General features: G+C 40.5%; 1 protein-coding gene across 2 annotated transcripts in view; it reads left to right on the top strand.

Annotated features, from left to right (window-relative positions):
* The window catches only part of NNT (nicotinamide nucleotide transhydrogenase), a 47,813-nt gene extending 33,560 nt beyond the window's left edge, over positions 1-14,253 (top strand). For both annotated transcript variants that reach the window (XM_075079173.1, XM_075079174.1), the window contains exons 20-22: positions 10,373-10,491; positions 11,442-11,557; positions 12,050-14,253. In XM_075079173.1, coding sequence (XP_074935274.1) covers positions 10,373-10,491; positions 11,442-11,557; positions 12,050-12,199 — 385 coding nt within the window. In that variant the 3' untranslated portion in view covers positions 12,200-14,253. The remainder of the gene's footprint in view (positions 1-10,372; positions 10,492-11,441; positions 11,558-12,049) is intronic.
* Positions 14,254-17,122: the final 2,869 nt, after the last annotated feature.

Here is a 17,122-nt window from a genome sequence, read left to right as displayed (position 1 = left end):
AATTTGCATTAATAGAAGTAATGCTTATTACTACACAGCAAGATTTGTGTGTGTGCCTGTGTATATATATATCTATAACCTCCCCAGATAGTAACATCCAATTCTGATTGGCATGTTTGAAACAATGCTGAAAAGAATTAACCACACTGAAATGTTAGATGCCCTTCTTAGGTTAAAAATCCACAGACTACCTTGCCTCTAAAAATTTTGAAGACCCATTAGTTGTGCAGCAAAGAACCTTTCTTGGCTGATGTGATGACAGGGTTGTGTGCTTTTGGCTTTCCTTTCAGTGCCTCTGTGGGGATGAGCTTTATTTTTTTTATCCACCTTGGTGATCTAAAAGATTATTGGTTTTGCCTTTTATGTTGGCTTTGCAGGGGGGAAGTGTGAATGAATCCTTGAAATAAGTGACTTATACTTGAAATTACTCAGTTTCAGGAGGGGATCACTGCAGCGGTTACCTAGTGTTTTAATGAAATAAATCTGTATTTACAGTTTGTGGTAATTCAGGCCTTTCATCACTTTGTGGAGCTCCCACGGTGTTCATTGAGTGCAGCTGCTGTCCCTCTGGTTTCAGTAGGCCTGGAGTGCCTCGGGACCCTAGTGGGCTCACCATCCAGATGTAGTGACACTCTCACACATCCGCTGTGGAGAGATGCCAGCATGGACATATGATTGTCATCAATTTGTAATGCCCATACTGTGCCAAGAAAAATTGTGTTTGTCATATGGTCTTTCTTTGCTTCATGGCTCACAACTGACCTGGAGGAGCTGTTGTTTTCATTTACCTTGCCTATAGCCATAACATTCTCAGTGAAGAGCACACATTATATAACATGATGCATAACCTTTGACTACGGTTTAAATTTAGAAATACGGGAGAGTTTGGAAACTTCAGACTGTTTTAGTTATTAAATTGCATAGCTAACATCATTGCTTACTTGACATGGTCTTGCAGCAGATCACATCTTTAATGCATTAGTAGGATGACGTAGAAAGCTGGATATTGCTGAGCCTTCATTATAGCTCTCCCTTGTTACGGATGGATAAAACAACAAAACTTTTCACAGGCTAAATCCCATCATCCCCAGAATCCATTGGCCTTGGAAAAGAAATGCTTGTTCTACAACTGGTGTCGTATTTCTGCAAAGTTACAACTGAGTAAATTGTTGAAAGTTCTCACCTTACCGAAGTTCTTCAGCCACATGCTGTATTTTTTTTGTAGGCCCCTAGTTTGAATTTCTGATTTCTTCTATATAATTAAATTGTCTTCTATAGCAATTCTATATATAGATATGATTATTCTATAGTACTATAGTACAGTTTAAAATGGTATACATTTTTGTATGTGTATGGGTAATTGATGCTGTCCATGTCCCCATCAAGTTAACTATCTTAGCTTTTGCCATAGTATGACTTTCCTAAGATTTTTTGTATCAATGTGTTTTGTTTTCCTGCATAGTAAGAAATTCTTGATGAGAAAAATGCATTGCAGGGTAAAAGGACTCTTGTGCTTTGTTTAGACTTTCTAAATCTAACTCATCAGAAAACCAACTTTTAATTAAAACTCATAGTTACAGATTACCTCTTTAACAGCCTTTCAAATTAGTTGCTAATACATTAGTGTTTTGGTTTGGGTTTTTTCTAACCTAACTCTTATAGGTACAAATGTTGAAGGACTTGGATTTCTGTCTTCTGATGCTGGAGAATCCAATTACATTTGAGCACATGGAAACATGGGTTTCTTATATTTTTAAAAATGTGATAACATGGATTTAGTGTTTGACCTGCATTTTTGGATTTTTATTGTTACCTCTATGGCTGAACTCTGATCAAATGTGTTTAGGGTTCTGTTGGTTTGTGTGGTGTCCCCCCCCCCGCCCCCTTTGTTCTAATTGCTTTTTGAGTAACAGAACATGTGGATGAGTTCCTTACACGTTTATCTACAACTTAATGAATATAACAGATTAATTGCAGTTGTTTAATTATATATATTAATATTTAGATTTAATATAGTTAATATTTATTTATATCAATTAATATAATAAACAGTCATTATTCTTTGTTACTCTACAAAGAAATCTAGAAGAATTTTAAAGGAGGAGCTGTAAAGGTGCTGTCGTAACCAGTCTTAACATACTGCATAGCTCAGGCATGCATAAGATAGAAATTACTGTCACTGGTGAATGGCAGCATAAGAACAGTGTGTGTTGATGCAAGTTTCTAGAAACTTGCAGTATGCTAACTAGGAAGATGCTAAGTGTGTATTTGTGCGTCAGTTCTTAGTTTGTTTCTTATAGTCAAATTAACTGGGTGGGTTCTGAATTATTAATGCTGCAGATGAAGGGACAAATGGAGCCCAGCAGATCTGTTAGCTCAAGTGTCATATCGGTGTACCTAGGCACTAGCAAACCTTGCTGTACCTGATTTGCTTCTGCAAGGACGCAGCTATAGCTTTATGCTGCTCGGGCGTGTATTGTAGGCATGTCATTGGTTCCATATGGGTGATCTCAGCTCTGGGTGACCTTAATAGGTCAGTTTGTGATGCTTTGTGGAGGCAAGCTCTTCTTTCTCCCCTGTATTTGCATTCTTGGGAGGGTTACTGCATTGAGCTAAGGCCCGTGACATGTATTTGAATCTTGCCCCTGCTGTGATAAACCATAGTGGTTGGAAATAGGGAGCCAGTACCAAGCTTTACTTAAGCATGCTTAATTCAAGTAATTTAAATCAGTTTAAAGTTAACTGACCTGACTGCAGCAGAGCTTCTGAGCTTAGTCCATACTGAAGTCCTGTTTCTGGGGACACGTTGCCTCGGGCATGACACCAGGCCTAAGCTAGCTATATGCCTTAATAGTAATCTACATAGTCATCTATAATGTGTGATGAGAGCATTATACTGTGACACTTACAAGTCGTGCTACACTGCAGCTGTTGCTATATCACAGGATTCAAGCTGTAGGATATCTGAATTATGCACTTCTCAGTTTATATAGTTTTTTTTTTTCTTCCTGTTACCTTGAATAACAGATTATTGTCTGTACTGAAAATAGAGATGGAGAGGTGTCAAAACACAAATAAAGTGAACGGGGAGAGGGAAGAGGAGGTGAAACCCTTACGCAAATCATTCTGTATAGACAGCTTCTGAAGTGTTGAGTAAGCTAGATTAGGCACCTGCCAGATGCTACTTACTTTTATCACTCTGTCCAGCTTTGGCATAATGACAGGAATCCTATCTTTATATGGATGAAGTGATCTTGAAACATTTCTGCATTGGGTTAGGTAGGTGCTAGCTCTTTCATTATTGATTATAGGGATGTTATCTGGCCATTTGTAATAAGGATAGATGCTGACTTTATGAACTGCATAAAAAGTAATTTCCATTCAGAGATTTTAAAGTAATTTTTCATGTAGTAGTTGTGTTGTTCACACTACTCTAATTACCTTCATACTAGTTCAAGTAACTTTTTTCCCTCTGCATTTAAATGTTTTCTGTGCTGAAAGTGATCTCCTAGATACGACGTGTAAGTTGGAAGTTTCAGATTTTTAGTCTAAATTTAAAAGAAAATGTTGCACTCTTTGTATTAAAAGAAAGGGTTCAAAATAGGAACTATTTTTTCAGTGTGCTGTGTTGTCTTTATAAAGCTAAAAAGTATCTGAAAGAGGCTGATGAAAAAGGCTGAATAGTCTTGCCTGGTACTTGTGCTGTTTAGGTAAGAAAATGTAGTAGCAAGGAGGTATGTGCTCACTTCAGTGTATCTGACAATTGGAGGTGATAAGGAAGTCCCATGTTACACAGCCAGGGTCAAGAGAAAAAACTCCTGGTGAATAATGTTCAAGTCAGGCACGGCATGATTGAGAAGCTTTATTGGTAAAGTATATGTAGACTGAAAACTTAATGTTATACAAACAGAAAGTCAAAGGAGTGTAAGATTTCTGCTTGATTTAAAAACCAACCAACCAACCTAAGGGAGTTCCTGCACAACTGATATTAAAAGCATATCAAAGAAACTTAGCAATTTTTCACTGAAAACATTTTTACCATAAAACATGTCTCTTTAAAATTCATCTGTGTTTTGAATTTTCAGGTTTGAATGAGGTTCATACTTTGAACATGTAGGAGAGCATATGTGACAAAATATTTCTGTCATAATGCACATAGCTTTGAAGAACTGCTGCTGTTATGAGTCAGGAGCAAGATACACAGCTTTTATTAGACATGTTATGAGCCATCAAGGATTTTAGGTATCTCTTTTCCATTCTTACGTGAATTCTGCATTCACTTGGATAGGCTAATTTCACTGCAGATATATGTAGGACTTATCTTGTGAAATAATGAAAGTCTTAGAGAGGTGTATATTTTTGATGATTCTTTCAGACACATTTGCACATCCAGTTTCAAGAGGTACTGACAGGCTACTGTCATATTTGGTTAACAGGCTCTTAGAAGCAGACTTCTGGAAGTCACTTCAATATTTGTCCAAAAACCTTTTGTATGAGCAGCTTTCTCAAGCTTTGTGAATATGCAGTATGTGGTTTTAAGCAGGGTCTGTCAGAAGTCTCTAACTACTGATAGTTGATGCCATAACTTCCTGAACGAAGATTTGTCCCTTTGTTTTCTTTTTTCTTTGCCTCTTGCCAGGGATAGTGAAGTTAAATGTGAATTTCGTTCTCTTGGCAGCTTAAATTTTCGCTTACCAGCCCTTGAAATAAGAATTGTATATCTATATAGTATTTAACAGAAACCTCACGAGTATTCTGTTTTGTATATTGCCAAAACAGCTTTGGTCACAAAGACGTTCAAATAATTTTATTTGAAACAAAAGAGAATTTTGTTGGAAAAAGTATTTTCACTGCCAGAGAAGTGATGGGTTTTCTCAAGTGTACTTCAGAATAAGAGTTCTCCTACTGTACTGCAAGTGATTGAATTAGATACACTTTAGGACTAGCTGCAGTACTTCATATGGTTTATATTACTGAGTGGTGTGAAACATAAGCTGTTAATGTTTTGCCCTATATATTTGCTCTCCTTTTTCTGATTCTAGGTATTATCCTTTGCAACTGGATCCCAAATGTTTACTAGCTGAATACAATATATTATCTTTTTTCTTTATAGGCATTTCTTTGAAAGCTAGCTTTTATCCTGCTGTTTGACCTAGAGCTTAAAATTGTGGTATATCTAGTATCACATGTATTAATCATATGCCCTTGATTTTGTTTCTGGAGTTCTAATTGTCTCATCTTTGCATTGTCTTAATGTTGTCTTGCTGATGGAGTGCTCAGTTGCCCTTTTAAGGATGTATTTGTACAGTGTTAAATTCACAAGTGATCTGTGTTAATTGGACTGTGACTTACGGACCATCAGTGATGTGTTATCCACTTCCATTGCAGTGGAGTTGAAAATAGAAGTATGTGACAATCCCTTTGTCATGGCAAGTTGATTTATCAATATTTCCCTCCTTTCTGAAGAAGTCTGAAGTCCTTTTATTGCATTCCTGACTCACTTGAATTTCTGCTCAGAAATTTCTGTTCAAAAATCCAAGAATTCACAGTTTTCTCTTGGGTATTTTCTGTCTTTTCCAAAGTACAGGTAGGCTTTCTTATTAAATAGTTAACATCTGCTATATACAACATTCACCTGAGGCATTTCTGGTGTGCTTGAGTCAGGATTACATTTGGTGATAGCTCCAGACTGGAAAGACAAAAAATGCACAGGACAGTAGACATTGATCTGCCTCGTTTATTTAGGGCCAGTACATGAGCAGAAGGGTACGATCTCCCCCCAATAAATAGATTTGCTTCTAACCAAAATATGTCTTTGGGAGTTGCATATAAACAAGTTTAACGTCTTGTTCTGAAGTTTGTCAGGTTTTTACTCTTACAGAACTACACACATGTCTTAACACCCCCCACACCCTGTATGTGTCTGAATTTGTAGTAACTCATAGGAAGTGTGTCTTCTCTTTGTTGGTTTTGAGCTGTTCTGAAAATATTTCTTAAATTATTATGCTTAAACAGGTATAGCTTGTTAGTTCTCCTCCTTCTCACTCCTCTTTTTTTTTTTTTTTTCCTCCTAAGATCAATCATGAAAATAAAGTGGCATGTTAACCTAATTCAGCAAAGCATTGTCTTGTGCCTAGAGTTCCTCCTAATTCTTCTGTTGGGAGTGTTAGGCTGTGATAATCACCCATACTCTAGAGATACCTGAGTAAATAAGGTCATTTGCCAAGGGTATTTCTAGGTCTAGGAGTGGTTTTGCTTCAGGAAGGCTGCAGTCTTTTGGCCTTTTCATGAAGAGTGTTATGTTGTAGCCAGTTCATTTACTCTGTGGTGCTTGCGCTTAGGCTGGTAAAAGCATCCAATGATTATCCGCTAGAGGTTGTTCAGGTCAGCAGTGATGAGGTAGCTGAGAGAAGTGCAAAGACAATCAAAAGGGACTTAATAGAGAACTGGGGTGATTACTTGAAGGATCAGGAGTGCAGGTAGGGTTTTCCTCCATCCTGTTGGTAGCTGGGAGGCATACGGAAAGGAAGTCCCATCTCATTAACACATGGCTCAGAGGCTGGTGCCAGTGGTGGAATTTTGTTTTTTTTTGATCATGGGGCAGTTTACATGGCACTGGGCCTGCTGGAGTCAGATGGGGTTCACGTGTTGCAAAGGAGGGAAAAGGATTCTGGCTCAGGAGTTAGCAGGCCTCGTTGAGAGGGCTTTAAATTAGGTACAAAGGGGGAAGGGGATAAAACCAGGCTTGCTAGGGATGAGCCTAGGGGTGGCATGCCTGTGTTGGAGATGAGATCCATAGATCAACTGAAGTGCATTTACACTAATGCACGCAGCAGCATGGGCAATAAACGGGAGGAGCTGGAAGCCATTGTGCGCCAGGGAAACTATGATGTGGTCGCCATCACGGAAACATGGTGGGATGATTCACACAACAGGAGCGCTGCAATGGATGGCTACAAGCTCTTTAGAAGGGACAGGCAAGGAAGGAGAGGTGGAGGGGTAGCCTTGTACATTAGAGGGTGTTTTGACTGTCTAGAACTGAATGACGGCAATGATAAGGTTGAGTGCTTATGGGTGAGGATCAGGGGGAAGGCCAATAAGGCAGACATCCTGGTGGGAGTCTGTATAGACCACCCAACCAGGATGAGGAGACAGATGAAGTACTCTACAAGCAGTTGGCTGAAGTCTCACAATCTCTAGCTCTTGTTCTCATGGGAGACTTCAACTTACCAGATATCTGCTGGAAATACAACACAGTAGAGAGAAAGCAGTCTCGGAGGTTCCTGGAGTGTGTGGGAGATAACTTCCTGACGCAGGTGGTAAGCGAGCCAACCAGGGGAGGTGCCCCGCTGGACCTGCTGTTTATGAACAGAGAAGGCCTGATGGGTGATGTGGTGGTTGGAGGCTGTCTTGGGCTCAGCGAGCATGACATGATAGAGTTTTTGATTCTTGGAGAAGTAAGGAAGGGTGTCAGCAAAACCCCTACCCTGGACTTTAGAAGGACAGACTCTGGACTGTTAAGGTGTCTGGTTAACAGAGGCAGTCCTGAAGGGCAAAGGAGTCCAGGAAGGCTGATGTTTGTAAAGAAGGAAGTCTCAAAGGTGCAGGAGCAGGCTGTCCCCATGTGCCATACGTCGAGCAGGCGGTGGAGAAGACCGGCTTGGCTGAATAGTGAGCTTTGGCTGGACCTCAAGAAAAAAAGGAGAGCTTACTGCCTTTGGAAGAAGGGGCAGGTGACTCAGGAGGACTACAAGGATGTTGTGAGGTTATGCAGGGAAAAGATTAGGAAGGCGAAGGCCCAGCTGGAACTTAAACTGGCTGCCACCGTTAAAGATAACAAAAATTGTTTTTATAAATACACCAGTGACACAGGGAGGGCCAGGGAGAATCTCCCTCCTTTGTTGGATGTGGAGGGTAACCTTGCCACGAAAGATGAGGAGAAGGCTGAGGTACTTATTGCTTTCTTTGCCTCAGTCTTTAGTAGTCAGACTGGTCATCCTCGGGGTTGTCAGGCCCCTGTGCTGGGAGATGGAGATAGTATGCAGAATGAAGTCCCAGTTGTTGAAGACGTGGCAGTCACCAACCTGCTCCTTCACCTGGATGTTCACAAGTCCATGGGGCTGGATGGGATCCACCCGAGGATACTGAGGGAGCTGGCAGAGGAGCTCGCCAAGCCACCCTCCGTCATTTGTCAGCAGTCCTGGTCAACCGGGAAGGTCCCAGATGACTGGAAACTAGCGAATGTGATGCCCCTCTACAAGGAGGGTCGGAAGGAGGATCTGGGGAACTACAGGCCTGTCACCTGACCTCGGTGCCAGGAAAGGTCATGGAGCAGATGGTTTTGAATGCCATTACGCAGCACGTGCGGGACAACCAGGGGATCGGGCTCAGCCAGCATGGGTTTATGAAAGGGAGCTCCTGCCTCACTGACCTGGTCTCCTTCTATGATAAGGTGACCTGCTCAGTGGATGAGGGAAAGGCTGTGGGTGTTGTCTACTTGGACTTTAGTAAGGCCTTTGACACTATCTCCCACAGCATTCTCCTGGAGAAGCTGGCTGCTCATGGCTTGGACAAGTGCACTCTGCGCTGGGTTAAAAACTGGCTGGATGGCCAAGCCCAGAGAGTGGTGGTGAATGAGTCAAATCCAGTTGTTGGCTGGTCACGAGTGGTGTTCCCCGGGGCTCAGTGTTGGGGCTGGTCCTGTTCAATATCTTCGTTGATGGTCTGGATGAGGGGATTGAGTGCACCCTCAGCAAGTTTGCAGATGACACCAAGCTGGGTGGAAGTGTCGATCTGCTGGGGCGCAGGAAGGCCCTACAGAGGGACCTGGACAGGCTGGATCGTTGGGCCAGAGCCAATGGTATGAGATTCAACAAGGCTAAATGTCAAGTCCTGCACTTGGGTCACAACAACCCCATGCAACGCTACAGGCTTGGGGAGGAGTGGCTGGAGAGCTGCCTGGAGGAAAAGAACCTGGGGGTGCTGGTTGACAGCTGGCTGAACACGAGCCAGCAGTGTGCTCAGGCGGCCAAGAAAGCCAATGGCACCCTGGCTTGTATCAGTAATAGTGTGGCCAGCAGGAGCAGGGAGGTGATGGTGCCCCTGTACTCAGCGCTGGTGAGGCCGCACCTTGAGTACTGTGTTCGGTTTTGGGCCCCTCAGTAGAAGGAGGACATTGAGGTGCTGGAGCATGTCCAGAGAAGAGCAACGAAGCTGGTGAAGGGTCTAGAGAACAAGTCTTATGAGGAGCGGCTGAGGGAATTGGGATTGTTTAGCCTGGAGGATGCTGAGGGGAGACCTTGTCGCTCTCTGCAACAACCTGAAAGGAGGTTGTAGCAAGGCGGGGGTTGGACTCTTCTCCCTAGTTAGTAACAAACAATAGGATGAGAGGAAATGGCCTCAAGCTACGCCAGGGGAAGTTTGGGTTGGACATGAGAAAAAAAACCCATCACCGAAAGGGTTGTCAAACATTGGAACAGGCTGCTGAGGGAAGTGGTTGAGTCTCCATCCCTGGAGGTATTTAAAAGAAGGGTAGATGTGGTGCTTCAGGATATGGTTTAGTGGTGGACTTGGCAGTGATAGGTTAGCGGTTGGACTCGATGATCTTAAGGGTCTTTTCCAACCTTAATGATTCTATGACTCTGTGATTCTATGATTCAGTGATGTAAGGGACCTGCAAAGCATAATGTGGGTGACAGTTTTGTAGCAAAAAGGCTTATTCATAAAAAAACAAAGGTATCTGTCACAGGGTTCTAAATATGTTACTGCTTGGAAGGTGGAGGCGAATGGTTGCTGTGTGTGATGTGGCTGAGGCTGATGACTGTAGCCAGAAAAAATGGTAAAATAGTCCTACTACTTTCAAAAGTAATTAAAGAAAAGCTTGTTGGTATAAGCTGTTGCTGGGTGGAAAATTTACTCTGTTGGTCTATCCTGCAGTGATGTGTTCCCAGACATTTCTGGCCACGAGTCCCTTCTGTGTTGTCACTAGAGGTGTCCAGCAGGCTCTCCAAAGTCACTCTGCAGATGCAACAACTTTCTGAAAGAGTCTTCTTATGATGGAAGGTTTGAAAATGTACCCCTAACTACTTCAGTTTTACTGAGAAATGAGCATATTCTTTTGTATACCTGTTGTGTCATATTTTTAACTTTGCAGGAAAGGAACAGGTGCTCTCCAAGCGAAGAGTCAAATCTACAGGCCTTTTTCCCTTTCCCACGCACTCAGTTCCCTGCAACAGTGCAGGAGAAAATTTTTTTTTGTTAATCCATATGTGTGCTTATACTTCTCAGCTTTGTAGGTCACAGGTGGCCATTTTACTGTATAAAACAGAGTGGTCAGTACGTATTAATGGGGTTGGACTTTCTTTCCTGTTAGGTTTGGTATTCACCCTGTGGCTGGCCGTATGCCTGGTCAGCTGAACGTCCTCCTAGCAGAAGCTGGTGTTCCGTATGATATTGTACTGGAAATGGATGAGATCAACGAAGACTTCCCAGGTTAGCACGTGTGCTGTACATTTCCGGTAGTTTGGATTTGATCTTGTCAGTGTTTGACTCTGTTTTTACATCACACAAGGATTTTAAAAACAAAAAATTTCAGTCAGGCCATTCAGTTTCTCTTTGTGCTTGTTGTGATACTGCTGTAGAGGAGCAGCGGTCTTTCTTTTGTAGTGTGAGTGCTTTCCTAGTTGATGGCAAGTGAGCACAGAGAATACAAGAAACAGCCTGACCCAGAAGCAGAAAACTAAGAAGCAGAGAGTACCAACAGGTAGAGCAAAGGGAAATATTGAATGCAGGAGTACAGAAAAGAGTAGATATTGAAAGGAGGTTAAATAGGGCTGTGAAACTTGTTTCCTCCAGAACCAAGAGTTTTTTAATTGCTTGTAGCTGTGAAATAAATGACAAATGCTTTGTCTTTTTTATCCCTGTAACTGCTCTGTACAGAAAAACTACTATTTCTTCTTTAGGTCAGGTGTTGTGGATGACTTGACCCTGTCATGTCTTGCAAACCAGTATAGCATTGTACAGACAACTTCTTGCTTTCTTACATCTTTATTTAAAAATCAGAAAGTTGCTGGTAAGAAGTTTTTTGAAAGAATATTCAAAGAAAAAGCCAGGCACAAAGAAATTTGAAGGTGATGGTACTATGTGTGTGAAAAACCACATTTAAATATCAAAGGATTTAACATTTGTGCAGCAGAGGGGTCTAATGAGTCCCTTGGAATGGGGTTGTAGATGCTTGCAGTTTGCTGGAGGTAGTTGGTTTATGTAACTTGCCTGATAAGCTTGTAAAGTATGTGTGGATGAAGTGACTATAAATGTAGAGTGCTTTCTATAAGGGGTTATTCTGCTGTAGAGATCAGATTTATTACAAAATTGTGCATCAGCCTCAGTGTTCAGGTTTCACATAATTTTTTATCAGTTTTATTTTCTTTGTCTTGCTGCAGAAACTGACTTGGTCCTTGTAATTGGTGCAAATGATACAGTTAATTCAGCAGCTCAGGAAGATCCGAACTCTATCATAGCTGGAATGCCAGTTCTCGAGGTCTGGAAGTCCAAACAGGTGAGATTAACAGAGTTGTGTTAGCACCTACTTTACGTAGCATGTTTTTAAAAACACTGTTTATAGGAAAAGCTAACAAGATTCTCCTACTCTTCGTAGTTTTGATTGTGTTGGTGGTTTCGTTCTTCATCGGTTTCAATGAGAACCTTTTCTGCAAGGTGTCCAACAAAACAGTCTAGTACTATACAAGTGTGATGCAGTATTCTTGATTTTATAATCATCAGCAAGTGCTTTAGCAAGACTAATGATGACTGCAGTAGAAAAGACCAATGAAAGAGCTTCTACTAAAATGTGGTTAGCATAAATTATGATCTGGATATCAATTTTTTGTGCTATATTAAAGTTTGAAATACAGTTTTGTATCAGTGAACACCCTATTTTGGCCAGGGATCTCTCTTCCTCTCCCTTTGTAGAGGCTGTTTTTGTGTTGTCTTTGAGGGTGGTGGTGGTGGTTGGTTTTTGCTGTTTCAAACGTGAACTCTTTATGTGCAGGTCATTGTAATGAAGAGATCTTTGGGAGTTGGTTATGCAGCGGTGGATAATCCAATCTTCTACAAACCCAATACTGCCATGTTGTTGGGAGATGCTAAGAAGACTTGTGATGCCCTGCAAGCAAAAGTCAGGGAATCATATCAAAGCTAAATACTGATTTTATATTCCACTCACGATTGTGACTACAGTTTTGTTACAGAGGCCATGGAAAACGAGAGTTGGAAGAATCTCTTACTGTCATAATGCAGCCAGCATTTGGTGAAGACTGCATTGACTCCTAGGAGATGTAGTTCAGTCAGGGAATGCAGGCTTTTATGAAAGGATGGGCACATTAGCCCTTAAAACTAAATCTCCCATGAGGCAACGCATTAAAAAATGAAAATGTGCTTTTTAAGGTTAACATTGAGCTGTTAGAAGCAGGAGCTAATAACTTCTGGTCATCTTAAGTAGTTATTGGCTTCTTCCTCCTAACTGTCTGTACTTCTGTCACGGAAATTCACTAAAAAATACTGTGCCAAAATTGTATTCTGTCTTATCAAAGCTGTCCTTTGGCCAGTGTGAACTAAACAGCTATTTATTTAATCAAAACCTAAAGCAAAATTGCAAACAGATGCAAGCAGATGCAAATAGATGCTTACATGATTTGAGATTCTAATCATAATGTTCTGTTATATCTCTATAGAAAAATTGAGTAGTTTATTTTGTGGATTGTATGGATGCTGTGAATAAGGAACATGTTAGGAAAGTTCCTTTTCTTTAAAATATGGTTCCACTTTTTTGGAGTGCCCACTTACATTATATAAAACAAAACACAGGATTTCAGGGACCTACCAAGTGACCTTCAAGCCTGATAAGGAAATGTACACTTACTTGCACTGCTTAACTGTTCTAAGCAGTTACTAAATTCTCTTGTCTTTTTCCAGTCGTTGCCTTTTTAAATGTCTGAGGAAGAATATGGTTCAGTTCTGCACAGGCAGAACATCTTGCATATCTGATCTGTTCACAGAATTTGGACCACAGTGTTTCATTTTATGTTCACTTAGACTTTTAATGGTATTTGCTACTTATAATTTAGTGATGCTTTCTGAATTAACAATTTTTTGATGCTGGGAAAGGCACTTTTGAACATATTTAAGATGCTGGAGTTTATTAGAATTTTTCTAAATAAGCTATTGTTTGGACAGCACAGAAACATACCAGACTTAAAATCAAGTGTTTTGATTATTTGACGTCTCCCTAATCTAATTAAAAGCGCTGTTAAATTTCCATAATAAGTTCAGCAAAATTAAATTAAGTTATGACATAGATTACTGTTTTGTTTTTATTATGTTAAGTGTACTTGAGTGGAACTCAAATATTTGCCTAATAAAAAGAATTTATCATGTTTCCATAATGATGTAGCAACTGTCCATGGTGACGAAGCCTAAATAGGAATAGCTGTACTTGTGTTAGAAAGCATTCATATTTGAGGAAGACAAACTGTTATGAAGTGTAAGTCCTGAAATTAATCCATCTTGATTGATAGAACAAACATTTTATTACACCATGTTTAGAGACCTCGTAAAATACAGTACTTCTGCTTAGCTACCTCTGTTTTTATGTGAAGATCACTTAAAACACAGACTTTGAACAGGCAATGCATTAAGAAATGTAACAATGTGTGAAAGAAACTACCCTTTTTGCAAATCTCTTTTATATAATTTGAAATAAAAGTTGTCATGTAAGCATTAATATGTTGCACGCTGCAGAAAAAGACTTGTAATTAAATTTCAATTTAAAATATGGTGGCAGCTGTATTTGAATGTAGCATGTATGGCCTCTTGATTTCATTGTATTCCACTTTTCCTTTAGGGCTGCAAAAAATAGGAGGTAAGTGGGAGAAGGGGAAAGACAAGGAAATAATCCTCTAACTCTCTCCCTCCTAGCTAAGCAAAAAGGGGATTTGAAGGGATTTAACGTCCCTTAAGTATTAAGTTTTGTCTTGTGAAACTTGAAGTATCTAACTACAGTATGCAACATGTCTCTGCTTATAAGTAGCTAATATAAGACTCAGCTTGTCTTTGTATTTGGAAAAAAAAAACAAAACCTCATACTGTTATATTGGATCAGAGGTACCAGTGTTATCTTCTAACACTGTGCTTTACCATGGAACAGCAGGTAATTGTCGAAGTGCTAATAAAAATTTGATTATTTTTCTTTATTGATCACTGTCTCTTTTGTCTGCTGTTATGTTTCCTGAGTAGATAAGTAGCCTGAGATTCTTTTGTGGAGTTAGAAGATCAAAATGCGACCAAAAGGTATTGAGATTAAGAATGTAGTGAAATGTGGATATTTCTTTTTTTAATTTGAGTGGTTCTTCATTCATTCTAAATATGACTGATGTCACCTGACTGTAGCAACTTCACTATGAGCTCTTCTAGTAAATGAAGAGGGTTAGACAACTTCTGAAAGCAGTTCATCCCAATATATGTTCCCTTTTTGACTTAAAAAAAAAAAAAAAGGCTGTAAGAACTAGCTTGGCTGAGTACTTTATTTTCCATTGGTTGAGGTGTGAGATGGATCTTGTCCCTTTGAGCCTGACACCATATTAGTTGGCTTTAGTTCTTGTAATTCTACAAGATGATCAAGTTGATTGTGGTGATTTCAGTTTCTACCTTCAAAGTGAATGATAAATAATTTTAGCCATCTGATAGTCTGTTCAATTGTATCATTGCACAAGTCTGATGTGCAACTTTAATGTTTTCTTCAGGCTTTGGTCAAGGTGAGGCTTGACGACTCTTTCAGAGGCTGCAGCCTGGCATTGATTCATGAGGTAACCTCTCTTCCTCTTGATTGAGCAGCCTGTGTGGAAGGCATATACCCACAGTATATGGATTTGTAGTCTGACAAATGGTAAAGCAATAGCCTATGTCCCTTTGTGGATCTGACTGCTAGTTTGAAGGTTTTACTCTGTACCCCATCTCCAGCTGCTGCTTATCACCCAAGAAGTATTTACTCTAGCCTGCCTCAAGCAGGCTATGAAAATCTGTTCTCATCAGATTGTGGCAAAGCAGTGCAGCAAGAACAAAATGAGAAGACGGAGGACACTAATCTCTGTTCATCTGGTGGAACTTTTCCAGTTTGCAGTGTGTGTTCATGGCTGTGACACACCTTGGATCTTTGTTTTTAATAGAAGTTGTTGCACTACTAAAGTTACAGAGGAATTCAGTTTGGAAGGATCCTCTGGAGGTAATTTTGTCCAGTCCTCTGCTGCAAACAGATCTAATTTGATCAGATTGCTCCAGGCTTTGATTTGAACATCTCCTGGGTGGAGATTGCACGGCCTTTCTGTTCCTCTGTTCCAGCGTTTTCTTCTTCCCATAGTGAACAATTTTTTTTTTTCAATATGAGTGGAATTTCCTTTCCTGCAACTTGTGTGCATTACCTAGCCTGATCCTATTACTGTGCCCCTCTGAGAAGAGTCCATTTTCACCACTGTCTCATGGCAAACAACAGGAAGATTCTGCCCTTACCCTTCCAAGGCTGACAAAGCCAGTTCTTTCTCATATTGTGAAGGACATCATTCATCCACATGTGAATGATGGCTCCCAGTTTGGCTCACTTCACTTCAGTATGTCTGTGGTGTCTTGTACTGGACACACTAATCCAAACACAGTCTCACAAGTATCACATACAGGGAAGCATCACTTCCCTTACCTGCTGGCTATATACTTGCTGATGCAGCCCAATATGCAGTTTGCCTTTGCTATGAGGTTGTGCTGCTGTTTCATGTTTATGATGGTCTAGTGGGAACATCTTTTTGTTGTTTATGGAGCTGTTTTCTAGCTAGCCAGCGCCTACTCTGTACTGCTGTATGCAGTTGTTCTGTCCTAAGTAACAGACTTTGCATTTGCCTTGGAACTTAATGAGATTCCTGTCAACCTGTTTCCTAGCCTGCTGAGGTCCCTCTGGCAGTCATGCCCTCCAGTATATAATTTGTTCCTGCACTTTGCTAAAATCTTTGAGCTTCTTGTGAGTGGCTTTCTTTCCCATTGTCCAGGTCAGTAGTAAAGACATTAGAGTGTTGATTTTAGTACTGTCATTAATGCTTCTGGTACTTTTACCACTAGATGGACTTCATACTGCAATCACAACCATTTGAGTTTGGTGGACCAGCTAGTTTTCTACCTAGTTGATATTCCACTCGTGCAACCTGTATGTCACTAATGTGCCTGAATACTGTGGGAAATCTTGTCAAAAGCCCTGCTAAAAATCAAGGTATGCAACATCCATTGCCCTTCCTGTGTCTTCAGGGTCAGCCACTCACTGCAGAAGGCAGTCAGGTTGGTTAGGCATGACTTGCCTATGGTAAAATTGTCCTGCCTGTTCCTAGTCATCTTGTCTTTCATGAAGCTCCCAGGGGAGCTGGCTGTGTAACCCTCCCAGGGTTAAGATGAGGCGGCCTGGTCTATTGTTTCCCTGTCCTCCCCCTTGCCCTTCTTGAGCTAGTGACTTAGTACTCAGATCAGAAGCTAAATTCTACCTTTGTAAAAGCTGCTCTTCTAGCAAAAACACTCTTTACTTTCTGTGGTGGAAAGTACAAAGTTTTGTTTTGTGCTGGTAAATTAGTTTTGTAACTTTGTAATCAGTGAAATTCCTCTACTTATAAAAAATGATGAGTTTGCAGTTACATGATCTATTATATTAATCCATCAATCCCTTTCTCAGCCTCTTGCTTTAGTCTGGAATTTTAGAAACCATGCCATAATCTAATGAGTGATACATATCCTGCTATGTGAGTTCTTCATAGCAAGCATGTAATTCTGGTTCATTCAGGTATGGAAATTGGGGACTGAACCTACTTTTAGTTTGAATAAAATACTGGCTTTTGGAGTGAATCACAGTTTTTTCCACTTGCCAAGTTTTGGTTTTTGTTGCAGAGCAGTCTTAGAGCACAGAAACTTGGATTCTTTTGAAGCTAAGCTAGAATATATATTAGAGCTTTGAATAACCATTCAGTCTCCAGGACCAGATTAGAGGTAGTCCACAGTTAACACCCTCAAACATACAGGAGTGGATTTCGTATCCTCAGCA

This window comes from Phalacrocorax aristotelis, chromosome Z, assembly GCF_949628215.1.
Source record: "Phalacrocorax aristotelis chromosome Z, bGulAri2.1, whole genome shotgun sequence".
NCBI lineage: Eukaryota > Metazoa > Chordata > Aves > Suliformes > Phalacrocoracidae > Phalacrocorax > Phalacrocorax aristotelis.
Note: the sequence above shows the minus strand (reverse complement) of the source record. Positions and strands in the feature narration are given on the sequence as shown.